Source organism: Brienomyrus brachyistius, chromosome 7 (genome assembly GCF_023856365.1).
Source record: "Brienomyrus brachyistius isolate T26 chromosome 7, BBRACH_0.4, whole genome shotgun sequence".
In the NCBI taxonomy this organism is placed as follows: Eukaryota; Metazoa; Chordata; class Actinopteri; order Osteoglossiformes; family Mormyridae; genus Brienomyrus; species Brienomyrus brachyistius.
Window position 1 is genome coordinate 8,971,462 of NC_064539.1, and position 17,209 is coordinate 8,988,670.

Below are 17,209 nucleotides of genomic sequence, written 5' to 3' on the forward strand. Positions count from 1 at the left end.
ACCGAAAGTGTAGCATGTCATGAATTACGCGGCACGGACCAGGGAAGCAGGCAAAGGAGATGAGGACTGGGGTAAAATAAAGGGATTTAATGACCAAACGAAGGGGCATAAGGCCCAAACAGCAGAACAATGCACAGCACTACAATAGGGAAACATACTCTGACGTGGACTTAAATACATAAAACTAATGAAGAAAATTCAAAACAGCTCATAAACACTGGGAATCCACATGAGGTAAATGAGGGGGGCGTGGCACGATCAGGGAGTGACAGTGTAAAGCGTTTTGGGTGACTTTTCAGAGGATTTCTACTTTGTTTTACAAACTGAAGTCCAGGAAGACCACTGGTCAAGTTTGCAAGTCATATTACACATATTTATCTTCTGCTGGAAAGGAAAATGGGAGATCCAGCCCCAAGGTTTCTGTTTTATTAGTGATTATCTTGACCATGTGTGGGTGGAGTGCTGACTCTGAGGCTAGGGATCTGTGCCAGAAGCTGGCAGGTTGCTGGTTCAAATCCCATGAATGCCCCAAGTAATGCTACTCCATTGGGCCCTTGAGCAAGGCCCTTAACCTGCAATTGCTTTGTCCTGGGTATGACATTAATCTACATTCAGTCCTATAAGGAGGTCCTCCAACTTACAAGGAAATACCTGAGGGTGGGTGGCAGGACCGGCACTCCAACCACTGGAAAAAACTCACACTGGTACATTCGGACTGGTGTGGTGCTGAGATATCACTCGCTACATGGCTGCACTCTGGTTCTCCCCCCTGAGGCGGTTTCTCATGTGATGGGTGTGGCAATGCACTGTACAAGTGCACGCTCCTTATCTCTCCTCTTCATCATATCTCCGCATTCTATACTTCCTCCGCATACCTTTTCTGAGGCTCAAAAACAGAATTAAAAAATATATACATGCACTTGTGTTGTGCTAATCTCTTGAAGGGGAGCAAGAGTTCAGTGGAAACCATCCAAATCATCTTTAAATTGGTGGCAGCTCCTGTCGAGGAACGCACAGGAGTGGAGGGTCAGAATGAGGCTAGTCCCAAAACTGTTGTTTGTGATGTAATGATTCACAGTAAGGGAAATTACTCGTGTCCACCTGTGTCCACTTTGGCCTCCTTAAAGGCTTCCTTGTCTGTATGTTTATTCTCACTCGCTGTTTTGCCGCTGCCCCTTTAAGGATCACATAATGAAAGAGTCTGCTAAAATTTAACTTTGCTGTACGCCTTATGATCTCATTGCCATTAGAGTGTCACAATATTTTATTTAATTAACCTGTGACATATGGAGATATATGGAGATCATAATCACTACATAATTGCTGGAGACGGCATGTATGGACAACCTGTCCTTGGAGCCTGACAGCAAGGACTATAGGAACATATTCGTCCTAACGGAACACTTCACAAAGTTTGCAGTTCCTGTACCGACAAAGGATCAGAAGGCAAAGACCATTGGCAAAGCACTGTGGGAGAACTTCGTTGTCCATTAAACCCCAGCAGGTTGCTTAGGGACCAAGGAAGAGTGTTATACGATTAGAGAATCGTACTTTCTCATGAGAGCTGAAAAGGTAAGGACAGTACTCTGTCATCCACCTGGGAACCCTATAGGCCGTTTCAATTGACCATCATTAGCAATATTTGGAACACTTGATGAAAAGGAGAAATGTCATTGGATCTCAAATGTCATTGCCCTTAGTGCATGTATATAATTGGATAAGGAAAGACACTACAGCATATTCACCTTATGATAATAATAATTATTGATTCTGATTGGTCAGAGGCTTCATCCCTGGCTCACAGGTAAAGGAAGCCTGGAAAATTAGCAGTACTTGGCCCTTGAAGACCATGATTTGAATAGCGCTGATCTAGCCTTTGGTAATACTCCTAATAATAAGCGCCATACATCCCATTATGAATATGTGAAGTACCTCCATGGGCATCTCCAGGAAGCTCTGGCCTCCAAGAATGAGAAGAAGATGGAAACAAAATAAGGTCGGATTCAATGAAAAGATCAGAGTAGCTGAACTGGCCAAAGTAAACAGAATTCTTGTGCAGAAAGCAAACCCTAAGAGGGAAGCACAAGCTGGCTGACAGGTGCAAACGTACCATACGCCGAGCTGTAAGGAGGATATCGGATGGCCCTGTGTTTAGGGTAAAGCCTGAGAGGGGTGAGGGACCCCACCGTGTGCTCCACCTTCAGATCTACTACTACCTTGTGGGTTCCTTCCAGTAGGAAATCTTTAACCACAGCTACACACAGCTTTAGAGTTAGACTCCGCCGAGTCCGTTGATGAGGAAAGAGATGCATACGTGAGGCGAAGGATGGATGTAAGTCAGCTCTCTTTATTCCTTGCACAGGTCGCGATCCGGGAGCCACTCAGATGCACAAACAGTACATACCTGAGGAAGCTCAAACTCTGTTGTCTGTGTCTGGCTTATATAGCCCGTCTGGGGCGTCAGCAGGCCCTTCCCTTGTTAGGCCCAGTAGGTCAAGAGTAAGCATGATGTCACAACAACCCTGCAACACACACCTTCTGCTTTTTCTGCTACACCACAGTCTAGGGTGAGCCCCCCTCCCCTGCCTGCCTGCAAGTTGGCTCCTATTTTTTAGTGTGACAAAGTTTAGCACAAAGCTTGGCCCCCCTTCAACAGACAGGCTCGAAGGAGAAAGGTGAGACCAAAGAACAATACAAGACAAAGGCTAGAGGAAGGTGACTCAGAATTGGAGACATCAAGGGATGACCTAGTATTTGAGTCAAATTCCAGACATTCCCTCCGGGAGTCATTTAATAGAACGTAATCAGACGACGATAACTCCTGGAGACTCCCAGAATATAAGTCGAGGCTCCATAGGTCAAGAATCATATGCAGATGTATTAATTTCAAAACACTTAAATAGTGTGATACAGTCAGCACAGAGTAGTGAGGACCCAATATATCAAAGTCCTGAGCTGACCTTTCTGAGACCACCGAACTGATGATGATCACCATCCTCAGGTGACCATACATGGATCCCCTGGTCATGTAATAGTTGAAATAGTACCTGATACACAGCCTGAAGACATGAGATGGCCAGAGTTTTCAGAGACTAGTGAAATGTACAGTACATCTTTTCTGTAAGGCAGCGAAAGAACAAGAGCATAAATATTTCATTGTATATATTTAATACATATGGCAAGAGTTTGAACTTGAACCTATGTAATATCACGGCAAAGAAATACACTCACCTCATACACTGACCTGTGACGCACTTGAGAAGCTCTGTAGTGTTATGTCTAGCTGCATTCTTTGAAAAATAAAGGAGTCACCTCTGGCAGCCTAGACAATGAAATTGTTATAGTAAGGATGTGTATAAGGACACATGCATTTTAGAAGGAGAGGGTGTACCCCAGACTTCTGGACAAGCATGGCTGTAATCTGGTTGTTTGCGGAGGCTGTTCCGTCGTATAGGGTGTTGAGCAGATATTAAATTGGGTTCCTGCACCTTTGAGGCAATATTAATGTTTGTTTGTTTTTTTTAATCAAAATCTGACAGTTCACAAGAGAGAGAACATGCTAAATAAAGGTAGGAATTTGAATGATTTTGATTTGAAATTTAAAGTTTGACCCCTTTAAATATATTGTGAGGATGTCCTGACATATTAAGCTTGATGAGTCCTGAATTCAGATAAATGTTGACACTTTACCTCTAAGTTACCTTTTAATTTTGGATATCCTGACTGTTTCTGAGTGGTTCTGTGCTTCTACTACATGAGAGGATCAAAAGCAACTCAACTTCAAGGTCATATTACAGGAAGGACATCGAACAGGACAAAAAAAGTTCGATGGTAGGGGCCTGAGTGCTTTTAGGTTTTTTGTTTTTTTTTTTTTTTTTGGGGGGGGGGGGTCAGTATTATAATTTATTTAAGTTTATTTTATATTCTGGTCCTGAAATTCAATGATTCATATTTGACCAGGATGGTAGATTAGAGTTATCACAACACCTGAAAACTGTTACATTGAGCTTTTGGAAGCTGTTGACGCCAGACATTGCAACCAGAGGCATTCATTTTCATTGGGCATGGAAGACTTATACATTATAAAACAAAAGCATTAGGATATGAGCAGGTTGTAATATGTAAGGGTTGGGCATATGGGCATTCTGGCTAATTACAGGTAAGATGTTTTGTCTAAGAAAACAGTGACTGAGCTCAGCCTAGTTTAAACTCATCTGAGGCAACCAAGTTTAGCTGAGAGGCTACAAACAGAACACAGGGGAGCCAGTCAAGAATACTACATGGACCACACTTGGCATCAGAAAACACGGGATTAATTACAGTATGATTGTTATGAGTCTTGTTTAAAAAAATACTTTGCATATGCACATTCCTTCTAAAACTGCCAAGCACGTATATACTTGTACGAATAGCATCGTTAACATTTTTAGAAAGAGTGTGACTGAAAATGTTTAATATGTGCAGTGAAATGTGCAAAATGCATAAAGTTAATAAATGACAGTGGCGGTAGGAGCCTGCCTCCCCAAGAGGTTTGATGAGACCTGATGAGAAGCTCGCGCAGGAACGCACCCAAATAATGCGCAGCATGATGTCGAAAACATTCCGAAGGTGACGTAGAAACGACGCGTGACGAGGGAAGTTTCAAATAGAAGCGCGTAAGGAGGGAACCGCTGTATTTTGGATTTTCTCCTTCGTCTCGAGTAAGTTACAGTGCCGATGTATAGTAGCTAGAAGCCTAAACTCGATAAATCATGAAATGTTATTATGTATAAGATGTGTATTATTATTAAGTTCGTTACTGTCGATTAATGCTTTATTTGCTACGTAACGTGCTAATAACAAACTCCTCAGCTTTCAATTGGTTATATTGTGATAGTTACAAAATTTTTGCTATTGTAATTTAGCCAGATTTTCGGTTTTAAAACTGTAAAATGCAATTTTTGAATACTTCGCATAATTTCTGGTATTTATACTCGCCTTTATGTAACATCAAGGCAAAACCTTATTTACATGTTTGCGTTTATGAAATTATGGCGTCTGCGTACGAGTGATTATCACTGTTAATGTTAAATGTTGTTTGTTTGTAGCGACATAATGCCAAAATTGCTAGTGATTAAAGCATTATTTTTCTGTCTGCTCCGTAAGAAATATCATGTCGGGGGAATTAGAAGACCTCACTCGGCACATAAACGACAAGATATCATCCATAAGAAGGGTCTTGGAGCTGCGCAGTCTCGGTAGGGGCGAAGCTGCAGTCTCTCTTTATGACCTAAACTTTATTTCTGGAGTATGGGTATTTCTTTTCCTGAAAAGAATCCATTTAATTAGCTTTAGCTGATATACTTGGGCAAGACGTTGCATGCGTGTTTCCCTTCAGTTGCTACGGATCGCTGTGCTCTAAATTAAGGCTGTTCACGTGTAAATCGTACTTTAAAAATGACACATTTGTCGTAATCTACTTTTGTTGTTCCTTCAGCGCAAGATGCTGACAAGCGGAAGATTCTCCTCAAGGTAGGGCAGGACGTCCTTGAAATCAACGGCCTGTTGGACCAGCTAGAGAAACACATTGGGCAGCAGAGGTACATGCTGGCATGCTTAAAGGTATGGGCTAGCATTTTGCTTAGTTCACTGAGACCATGTGATTAACGCACTGGGTAAGGAGTATCTGCTCTGATGGCCCTGAATTCTGGCTGCCACTGTTTCAGCGAAGGCATGAGAATGTTGGACCCAATGAGACAGAAGTGGCCTAAGACTGTAGGATCAGCCATCCACTAGTAACTGAACAGGTTTCATTAGATGTGTTTGAAGGCATCAACCTCTGTGCTGGCTGCAGGAACTTGAAGAGTTCTTCCTGGAGGATGTGCGAGATGGAAGTCACCTGAAGGACAATACCCCAGCCTATATGCCCAGGAAAAGCCAGCCAGTAATCAAGTGAGGAGTTTAGGATACAATAGGGTTTGTGCACCTTGTTAACCAAAACACTATTCATTAATAATAATTTGCTTTGTATTTTTCTCCCTGCTGTGGTCTTCTCCACCCTGCACCAGTGGTCTGGCTCCAGCTCAGAGCAAGACTTCAGAGGTACAGGTGGCCCCAGAAAAAGACCAACCTCGGAAAAATACCCATAATCCCACACGGGAAATGGAGTACATCACTGTGCAGGAGTTTGACAGCATTCCTCCGTGAGTTCTGGCCTCAGTACCCTGCCAGTCAGACGTAGCAGTGACCCCTTGTTTTCTCTTAGTGTGGGTTTATGCCTGACCTCCCAGAATGCTGTGCTCCTTAAGGACCTTGCTCAAATGCGAGGGTCTCTCGGTTTTCCACATTAAGTCGCGTTGCCGTCTTTGCCGGCAGATATATGAGAGGCCGTGTGATGCACGGCCAGCTCAATGCTGTGGTACAGGGGATAAACGCAGCTGTGACGGGGAAGTACAGCATCCTGCAGCAGTCGGCCAAGACACTGAGCAGCGCCTCACGCAAACTGCACCAGCGCTTCAAGGACGAGGAGACCAAGGATACCAAAGGTATCTACAGTATTCTATTAACTGCCCGTCTTGATTGTTGAACTTGCAGAACCTTTATCAGCTTCGCGCGACTTTTACGGATGAGTGTTCTGCAGTACTTGGGCTCCACGTGGCACCGACCCACAGACTATTTCTGCAGGGCATTTCTTCGTGGTGGAGGCTGACATAAAGGAGTTCACTCAGCTGAAGGTGGACAAGCGCTTCCAGGGTATGCTGAACATGCTGAGACACTGCCAGCGGCTACGTGAGCTGCGGGGGGGCGGCCTGACGCGCTACGTCCTGCTGTAACCGGACCCCTCCCCGTGGTGCGGGCTACAGCCCTGCAGATTGAGAGGTTTCCATCTGGGCCCCAGGGCCTGGCGGAAAATGCCACAAACATTCCCATCTGGGTGTCAGGCCAGGTCATAATTCTCAGTGCCTGAAAAGCTCAGTAACATTCTGGTGGTTCTTTCCATTTCCTTTCCTTCTGGCCTGGATTGGCTGGACCCTGTGTTAGAAGCATGAGGGATCCTGTGAAAGTGAAATGGGTCAAGGCTGCCTAGCTTACGTATGTGCAACTCAAACACTCTTCTAACCAAACATTGCTGTGTGCTTTTCCTGTTCTTTGTTTTGTACAAAAATCTTTTCATTTGAGAGAAAGGAAGAGCCGGAGATAAATAAATTCATTTCTTTATTAAAGGTTACCATAATCAAACTAAGGAATGAGTTTTTTTTTTTTTTTTTGAAAACAGCAGTCGCTTAACATAAGCATTCATATTCCACTGACAAGTGGCCTTCGATTTCACTATTAGCTTATTTGAGGAATAAGCACTGGGTGGCAGCTCAGTGCCTGACACGACATTTCAAAAAGGGTGCCAACTGTATCGGCCATTATTTAATCTGGAATGATCTACACACAATTCCCCCCCCCCAGGTCAGTAACTGATGAAATCCATGATCAGTCAACTTGGTAACAGACAGATCTGCAGCACGCCCGCTGTCTCAAAGCTCGCCGTGGCCCACGTCGTGCTTGAGGTCGTCATCCGGGCTCGCCTGAGAGTTGGGCTCCCTCATGGTGGCGTAGGCAACCTCTAGTGTCAGCTGCTCAAGTGGCGGGGGCCCAAGGGCCAGGTTACGCAGGGCGATGGCCGTCATCAGGAAACTACGCAAAGGGGGGAGCGGAGAGGTACAGCAACACATAAGCTATTCTATTCTAGGTCACTAGCAAACATGTACCAGGTTTAGCTTGCATTTAAGCTGCATTATTTACTATTGACACTAATTTAGCAAATGCTTTTGTTATAAGTAACATACAAGTGAGACTAGTACATTACAAAACAAGGTAATAAGCTGTCGCTGTGTGAGGGTGCGACTCACCCCCGTCGCAGCATGTAGTACTTCTTAACGGCGAAGCGGTGCAGTCTCTGCAGGAAGGATGCCTCCCTGCGCTTCTTCACTTCTTTCATGCGCCGCTGCCTTCGCAAGAACACTTGCAGCACCGGGTTGCTCACGTTGACCTCTGACCCCTCAGCCTCATATTCCCCAATAAGGGGCGCAAGTTCAGGGGGCAGCGGCTCTGTCTCTGCAGGTTGCCGGCAGGCATGATGGGATATGTAGTTTTACAGTAAAGGCTGGCCATTATAATAGGTTATTTTGAGCCACATACAGAATAACGGAAGCTCCTTCTATTGCAGACTGTCTGACCTGTGCCATTGCGCACTCGCTCCTGTAGCTCCAGCAGCTGGCTGAAGTTCCTCTGCAGCGCCGCTTCTGTAGTGTTGACATAGATGTACATGTAGCAGGACGGCTCCCCCCCCACTGTGTATACCTTGTGGTACGCCCCGGCGGGCAGCTGTTTAGGTCCGAGTGGGAAAACATGAGCATTTCACTGAAGCCAGAATAAGGACGCAGACTGACCCGAGAATCAGCCACTAAGTCACTGGCTGCCAACCAGTAAATGGCAGATGGCATAGCAGTTAGGGAAATAAAGCAAAAATCCACGGAGGAGCCTTGGTGTTTATGTCTTTCAGTGTACTAATAAACACAACCTGGTTTATTAAACTATCCATTGGTATAAAAATGGACATTAAGTGGCTACACTCAAATGACAGATACTGGGAGGTAGATAGCTGTGCACCTTCATCTTCTCCCCGGGATGAAGGGTGTAGTTCATCTTTTCCTCCATGATCTCCACGGCCACCTGACCCTGCAGCAGCTGAACACTGGTGTTCCCCAGGTCTTCGCTCACATAGTTCTCCAGGTGGAGGCCTTGGGGGAGGGTGAGTGGAGATTATGGGAATTATGCATGAAATCTAGCAGTCAGAGTGGCAGCCAGAATTCAGCCTGCCTTCAGATCTTATAGGTTTTATCCACCCTTACTACTACTGGCCTCCACCCCACACCAGTTGTCAGGTGAATCTAAATATGTGGCATTACTTTAGCACATTCTGCATTAGCCTTGCCATGACAACGGGAGAACTCTACCGATTGGATGGAACGAACCTGGAAAATCAGCGATGAACACAACTTCGGTCTGGTTGTCAAGGGTGCCCTCGATCTCCAGGAACTTGGTCCTCCAGGGAGAGAGGTCCACCAGGAGGGGCATGAGCCAGGGGTTGGGTCGGAAGGGGGACCACTCAGCTTTCACGATGTCCACGCGAGGATCAAAGATCCTAGAGGGCAAAATAGAGATCCAGAAGTTGGTCATTCCTGCAAGGCGTCTCGAGGTCAAGGATATATGCATGTGTGAGCGTGACTCCACCTCTGCTGGAAGCGCTCATTGATGGAAACCCAGATGTCAAAGTAAATCTCTGGCTCCGAGATGTTGTACTTCGGCAGGTAGAGGCTCAGGCAGCTCGCGTACTGTTTCAGCATGTCTCCATGGTCCTTCCAGCGCCTGCTCTGTGTGAACACCTGGGGGCACCAAAGTTCACTCATAAAACTGGCCAATCAGCTGTTAGATAGTCACCCATTGTAGCTCCCCCCCCCCCAAACAAGGTTTTAGTCACATTCTCCAATCGCGCATTCATTCATAGACAGTAGTACTACTGCACAAAACATTACAGAGTAACAGGGCTTATTTTCAGTGAACCCTACTGCCAGAAATGTACTTAAAGAATTTCTATATCATCTTGGTACCAGTATTTCTTGACAAATTTGAATTTTAAAACTAGTTTCTTATTTTGTATAAATGCTACATAATCTTTGAGGTCTTGAACTGGCGAATAACTCACGCCTGGGTTGAGGTACCCAATTTCACCCGTCTTGCCATCCCGGTACGTAATCTTCACATGCTGGTGAGAGCGTGAATGGACCATCATGTCCCAGGAGTACCCATACAAGCCATTGGTCCAGTTGTTGTAGCCCTGGATCACATAGGATCACATAGTGAAAATCAGGCACAGATATGAACTGTGATGCTCATTTGAGAGTAGAGCAGATCCCATAACATAGCAGCAAGCACAGGTTTCCATCAAGGTCCTCCAGGAACTTAGGCGTGACCATAGATGACCAGCTATCCTCTGCTGAGCACATAGATGCTGTATTTCAGTCTTGCGGATTCACCCTGTGCAACATCAGGAAGATCAGACCTTTTCTGTCTCACTATGTAGATCAGCTTCTAGTCGAGACACTTATCTCGTGACTAAACTACTACGACTCTCTACTTGCAGGTCCACCTGCTTGCGCTATCAGATCAATGCAGATGATTCCAGGTGGTCCTGCAGTACATCTGATATTCATTCAGCACAAGTGTTCTCATGTCACACTCCTCCATGTCTCTCTTCATTGGCTCCCTATTGGTGCTCGCATTAAGTTCGAGTCCTTGTTGCTGGCTTACAGGTCCATTAATGGACAGGAACCCATCTCCATCAAAAGGGCCCTCACAACCCATGTCCCACCTCTCCCCTTTTGGTCAGAAAACCAGTGCCGCTTGGAGATCCCTGCACCAAGAGAGAAGTCTCTCTCCAGAAGTTTCCCATGCATGGTTTCCTGATGGTGAAATGAGTTGCTAAAACCACTACCAGTCATGAAATACCCTCTCCACCTTCAAGAAACACCTGAAGATCCTCCTGTTCCAGTATCCTAATATCACTCCATGTCGCCTACTTGCTGGTAATGTTGCACTTTCTGCAGACAGTAAGTGCTGTCCAGAGGTGGAGCTGTCAGGTCCAGAGAGTACAAATCCAGACCAATATTTCGTTTCAAGCAACCAGTTCAGTATTCTGTATTTGTGACTCTTTACACTCAACTGGCTGGTTGAAACAAAATCTTGGTCTGAATTTATACTCTCTGGACCTGAAATCTCCACCTCTGGAACTGTCTTATTAGGTTCTTGATTTGTTTGAAAGATGCTGTGTAGCTCATACTCCAATCCTGCTTACACTTGTAACAAAAAGACAGTTCAGTTATAGACATATATTCTCCCCTAAAGAGGTCAAACTTCATATTTGAAAAACACCTGGTTCTGCTTTTCTGAGCACAGAGCTGAATCAGCATTTATGGGAAAGCATTTCTGTAACATCTGATCCACCCAATTTCCACTCCTGCCAAACCAGAAGCCTTCGCTCCTGATCTCTGAGTCACCTGCATATTCCCTGTTTCCAAAGCGTCTCTGACACAGAGGGCAAACCCACCAACACGGCTGACTGTTACACTGATTTTACCGTAGATGACGCTGTGCTGAACGTACAATCAGACATTAATGTTACTAAAAGAAACATTTTTCAATGCAATTCCTCGACAAGAATATTTTCCACAGCAGCTACCTACATCAGGAGAGTCGGTCATTTCACACCACCCCTCACCTGCGTGATGAAGTGGGAATACGGCATGAAGAACTGCTCTGCCACATAGAGGAGGGTAAACAGTGTCCCCAGTTTGTGTTTCAGGCCCGGTCTGGAGGGCGTGGTAGCTGACGGTGGCGTTTGGCAGTCCGAGGAGGCGGCCTGGGGGGGCCGGTACACGCAGGAAACGCTGGGCTGGGGAGGCGGAGCCACAGGCGGTAGCAGGGGGCCGAGGAACTCCGGGAAACGGGCGAAGAAGCGTCTGGGCCAGTCGGGGTAACAGAAGAGGGGGGTGGTGGCCAGCATGGTGTAGGAGAACATGCCTGGTTGGGGGGGAGCGGGTACAGCAGCGACTCAAAGATCAGGGCTGGGGGGCTCGGGCGGGGCAGGCCTTAAGCGGCCTGCAATAACAGCACTTTGTGCATCTCTGCTGTTCAAACCACAAACATTTGTATTAGTAACAGAAAAATCAATCAAAAAGACTAAGTCACAATGTATAATTCAGTGTTTCAGTGACGTCTACTCACCTGCAGGAAACAAAATGGACAGTCAGTTTAGTGAACAGAAGATCTCTGTTTCGATGTGGAAAAATAAAGCACACAGCCCCCCCCGAAACGAAAGACGTATTTCAACAAGCGTCAGTCTAATTGCTAACCTGTTCCAGCCCATGTGTTTACTGAATTGTATGTTTGGTCAAGAGGGACAACTCAGCCAAGGAGGGCAAAGGGGCAGCGGCCTGGCCCACTGCTGCCACCCACCCTTGGCATGTGCCTGCTCGTGAAAATCTGGCATCAGCCATCTGTTCAAAGATGGCAAATAGGCTGCGGACAGCCCCCCGGAGGACAGCCAGAAAGCCGGGCCCCTTCCTCACCAATGCTGAACAGCTGGGAGTTCATGCAGTGGAAGTAGGTGATGAAGATCATGGCGAAGGGCCGCGTGGCATCAAAGAAGAGCAGGTAGCCAGCAGACAGGTCCAGCACCAGCCCACATCCATGGATCACCAGCAGGCTCACCGTTTCCACAGGCAGGATCAGCCTACCAGTAATGACACCATTAAACGAAGGCTGATGCACACCACTGTTTACACACAGGCCAATGTAAGCAATGCAAAATTATTTACTTGAAAGGGTCAAACAGCCAATGGTGAGCAAGGTACTGCATGGAGTAGCCCTCCACCCAATCAGCATCCAGCTTCTTGATACCAGCGATGAAGTACACGATGAATATCTGCAACAGGGCAATGACTGAGACTTCCTAGCCCAAACACAGTTTTCCCAAACGTGATTCCAGGCAACAGTCAGCTGAATCTTCAGATCATGGTGAACAAATGTAAGCATATTTGTAATTATTTACTTTGAATATCTTCTTACTTTTGACTCATTCATTTACTCCTTAACTTACAGAAATTGCCATTTTATGCGAGTGATAATCTCAAAACTGTTTAATGCATCGATCCCATTTCACACATTCTCATTTGTAAACCATGGGGGGGGGGGGGGGGGGAGTCTACAGCACAGAATCTGGGTGTCCCTGAGAAGATGAAATGCCCAGTAAGACACTAAAGGATATTCCAGGGACCATGGCTGCACATCTGAGCGACAGTGTACCTGCGTCCTGACGACAGTGTAGTTCCACAGCGGAACATGGGCATTCCGCTTTCTAGGATTCCATAGTCCATCTATAGACCTGAAAAGGACAAGGAAACAACGGTCTGACCACAACCAAGTCAACAGTAACCATGCAGGACAACCAAAACATGCCTAAGTTACCCCGGGTGGGCAAAAGAGCAACTTGAAAATACTGTATAATTCCCTGGAAATGTACTCTTACTGCAGAAAGACACTTAAGATGACTACGATTGAATATACAACATTCTTAAGTACCATTAAGAGCTTAACTGATCCCACATTAAGCACATGAACTTTTTTTGAAGCACCAGTAGATTGCTCACCAGTATCTGTTGGCATCCATGAGCGTGAGCTGGAAGCCGATAAGGCCATAGAGGTATGAGTGGTTGTTCCAGGCTGTCTTGTCAAGGAAGAAGATGTACCAATAGGTGGAGATGAACATCAGGCAGGAGAAGCGGTAGAAACAACCTAGCATGATGCCCACAGCTCCTGGAGGTCCACACAGCGTAGGAGAAACAGGTCAGAGAGAGCGACAACCTCACGCTCAGACATGGAGAGGAGCTTGACTCAAGTACTCACCTAAGAACATGACCACGTACACAAAATACATCCAGTCCATCGGAAGGGGCTCCAGGAAGTCAAAGAGCGGGAAGCGGCATATCGGTGCCCCATCCAGGTACTTGTAGTCCAGGTGACTGAGGCCTCGCTCCTGAGTAACATCCAATGCCATCAGAAGGCCTGATCCGACATTGGAACGCAATTCACACGAGGAAAAAAAATGCGAGGGTCACGTTAACAGGAGATCCCGGCTTCTGACCGGCCATGCAAAATGAGTTTCACGTTGCCTCGCCAGAAGCACCCTCACGCCGGTAATTAAATTAAATAAGCAGGATATCAAAGGACCAGTGCAGTTCAGACACTTCAAAGAATTCGTCAAAAATCTCCGATATGCATGACATGAATCGGCGGTCGAAAGGCAAATACGGAATACAAAATACAAAAATCTTTAATAAATTCTGACTCAAACCAAGAAAGGCACTCAGCTTGTTAAACTTCATTAACATTTAAAATATGACCCTGTAAGACATGGTCACCAAGCGGCCTCTCAAATCTACAAACCTAAGTTACAGATTTACAGGTGCCAGAGTCTCACATGTTCGATCCTTCTGGACTTCAAAGAGGATTATCTTGTCCAGAATTCCTCACCATTGCTGTCCCACCAAACACAAATTTACATTTAAAAAGCATTCAACACAGAAGCTGAACTTTTTTTTGTTCCACAAAAATCACAGATGATTTTGAAAACCAAAATTACAAGCGATGCAGACATTCAGGGTGATCATGCAGGCCATACTTTTCTAACATTCCTGGTATGTTAAACCCAGTGTTTATGAGACCACTGGACCAAAATCAAGTTTTATTTTTACACTGTGTGTGTGTTTTTAAAAAAAATCTTACAAAATAGATCATGAACGAACAGCTTTATAAATATGGTGTTTTTAGGAGTTCGAGGACAGCAGCACATGACATTAGAAGACACAGGGCATTTGAACACACAGCTGCATCCACCCCAGGTGAGACAGTGGACAGTGTCAAAGAACAAATGTTTGGCCAAATCTGACTCCGACTAACCGTAACTATTATGAAACAAGCAAACATTGGAATGAAAAGGTATTTGAACAAGTGAAATAAATACAAATATATTACAGAATAGTGATACTTTATTAATCCTCAGGGGAAAATTCTCTTTCTGCCTACTGCAACTTGTTGTCCATGCGACACACAGATAGGTGACAGCAAGTTTGGGGGCCATGGCACAGGGTCAGCCAGTGTGCAGCCCCCCCGGTGCTGGGGGTTAATGGCCTTGCTCGAGGGATGACGACACGTGACTGTTCTGGTGGTGGACCTGCAATCTTCCGATCACAGGCACAGAGGCTTTGCCCACTGGGCCACACACTGCCCCCTCCCCACAAAGTGGTTTTCTCGAATGTTCTCCCCCCAACTGTTTCTATATTTCTCCTGTATAAATAACTGGCACCCTTGCCCTCTGCACCTGCAGTGACAGCTTACCAAACAGGAAGCGGAAGACTCCGAGTGAGGCCGGGTCAGTGGGCCGGTTCAGGAGGCACACAACACGCTCCCAGGAAGACAGGTCCCCTTTCTCGAACCCAAATACGCGCTTCATCCAGCTCTCGGGGGTGCATTTGTTTGGCAGTGCTGATGTTGGCTCTGTTTCTGTGCCCCTGCCACCTGCCCCTTCTGTCATCTGACCTCCTGCAACACACACAGGATGGGTAGCATGCCCTGGTCATCTGCTTACTCCTCAACCAGGACCAAGTGTCTAAAAGTAGACTACATTTTACAGTAGATCCAAATCAAAAGACATATCTCAGAAAGCAGACAGTTCCTGGAGTAACTGGAGGTTTAGGGCCTTGCTAAGGGGTTCAATGGTGAAATCAGGGTGTTGATTATGGGACATGAACCGGCTGGTCGCAGGTACAGTGTCCTAACCGTCTGAGCCACAAACCGCACCCCAAACTTTACATTCCAGTGAAAAAAAACAAACAATGCAATGTTATAATCATACAGAAAGGGGGGAAACTTAACTGGGATTCCATTTTAATATAATTCGGATCTTTAAATCGAAGGAATCCCCGAAAATAATTAAAAATAGCGATACTACGCTTCCTTATTTTTACGATTTTGGATTATCAAGGTGACAAACTGACAGACAATTCATACCAATATCATGGCATGTAATCACTACATAATAAAATCAGGAACGCACTCACTCCATTTGATAGTTAGGATTCACAGACTTTAACTCATTAAAATACTAGTTTACGTAAAGAAAATAATCAGCTATACACTTATAAGGCGTCGTGGATGTGCCATGTATGAACTATCCGATTTTCCCTACTGCATACAGTAACACTGCTCCGCAGCAACCTATGAATTAAGCAAGAGGAAAGTTCCCAATAAAGCTTTAAATACGGCGAATGCACGACGATTTAAACTTATAAAAGAGTGTCACGGCTGTCATCGATTGTACACGGTCCCCACGGCGCTGGTGTCGATCTACCTGCAGTTGCGCCGCGTCGTCTAGCCTCCATTCCTGCGCCGCTCAGATGCCACGGAGAACCTGGGGGCGTGGCTAAAGTAGCATGTAGCAGGCAGAGCTACCGCAAATCCAGGCGGAATGTCGTAAAACACAATCTCTCTCCGCACTGACAACGTAGCGTAGCAGGCAGAGTTACCGCAAATCCCGGCGGAATGTCGTGAAAAACAATGTCTTTGCGCGGGGGCGTGCCCTACTGGATGCACATGCCTTACATCACCGCGCCGCGCCGCTAGTCCCTGAAGCGGTCAGCAGAACCGGCTCTCGTAAAGAGTGTACTGTGATCATATCTCAGTTAAACGAGTTTAATACGGTAATAATACCGTGATGTTTATCGGCAGCGCATTTATTACCTTAAAACTAAACGTTAACAGGAAAATGTGAATTATTTACAAAAGTTTACAGAACTGTCAGGTTTTTGTTTTGAGGACGTTATTAATTGAAATCAATTAATAATGACCTGTACGATTACGGTGAGCATACATCCCATTTTTTGCCCTCTTTTTTGACCTAAACCGACTGAAGGGTCCGGGAGTTTGCTTTGTCTCATTTGCTTTCTACAGTCTACAGAGTACTTTGTGTGTGCATATTTCCGTTGCGGTGAAGAGAGAGCTGAGCCAAAAGGCGAAGCTCTCGATTTACCAGTCGATCTACGTTCCTACCCTCACCTATGTTCATGAGCTACGGGTAGTGGCCGAAAGAACGAGATCGCGGGTGCCAGCGGCCGAAATGAGTTTCCTCCGCAGGGTGGCTGGGCAATCCCTTAGAGATAGGGTGAGGAGCTCAGTCATTCGGGAGGGACTCAGAGTAGAGCCGCTGCTCCTCCGCATTGAGAGGAGCCAGATGAGGTGGCTCGGGCATCTGATTAGGACGCCTCCCTGGTGATGTGTTCCGGGCATGTCCCACTGGGAGGAGGCCCCAGGGAAGACCCAGGACACGCTGGAGAGACTATGTCTCTCGGCTGGCCTGGGAACACCTCCGGATCCCCCCAGAGGAGCTGGATGAAGTGGCTGGGGAGAGGGAAGTCTGGGCCTCCCTGTTGAGACTGCTGCCCCCCGTGACCCGACCTCTGATTAAGCAGAAGATGATGGATGGATGGATATTTGCGTTGCTTTGACATCTATCTTTGCGTGCCCCGTGTCCTTTTTATTTTTTGCAAAGTAAAATATTGTCGCC

General features: G+C 46.0%; 2 protein-coding genes across 3 annotated transcripts; one reads left to right on the forward strand and one right to left on the reverse strand.

Annotated features, from left to right (window-relative positions):
- Positions 1–4,613: 4,613 nt before the first annotated feature.
- ska1 (spindle and kinetochore associated complex subunit 1) lies at positions 4,614–7,218 on the forward strand. The gene is made up of 7 exons (XM_049020534.1): positions 4,614–4,700; positions 5,146–5,237; positions 5,477–5,601; positions 5,834–5,931; positions 6,048–6,182; positions 6,355–6,524; positions 6,664–7,218. The coding sequence occupies exons 2-7, from the start codon at positions 5,153–5,155 to the stop codon at positions 6,810–6,812; spliced, it is 762 nt and encodes a 253-aa protein (XP_048876491.1). The 5' UTR covers positions 4,614–4,700; positions 5,146–5,152; the 3' UTR covers positions 6,813–7,218.
- Positions 7,178–16,062, reverse strand: ggcx (gamma-glutamyl carboxylase). Of its 2 annotated transcripts, XM_049020532.1 has the most exons (15): positions 15,998–16,062; positions 14,986–15,189; positions 13,495–13,653; positions 13,239–13,404; positions 12,895–12,973; positions 12,408–12,514; positions 12,159–12,322; positions 11,309–11,610; positions 9,737–9,868; positions 9,265–9,416; positions 9,006–9,175; positions 8,641–8,771; positions 8,208–8,355; positions 7,881–8,085; positions 7,178–7,665 (listed from the first exon to the last, which is right to left on the reverse strand). In XM_049020532.1, exons 1-15 carry the CDS (start codon positions 16,026–16,028, stop codon positions 7,506–7,508), a joined length of 2,310 nt encoding a protein of 769 aa, XP_048876489.1. In that variant the 5' UTR covers positions 16,029–16,062; the 3' UTR covers positions 7,178–7,505. The 2 variants fall into 2 exon arrangements, with proteins under 2 accessions (XP_048876489.1, XP_048876490.1); XM_049020533.1 differs by lacking the exon at positions 15,998–16,062 and having other exon boundaries at positions 13,495–13,624; positions 14,986–15,124.
- Positions 16,063–17,209: the final 1,147 nt, after the last annotated feature.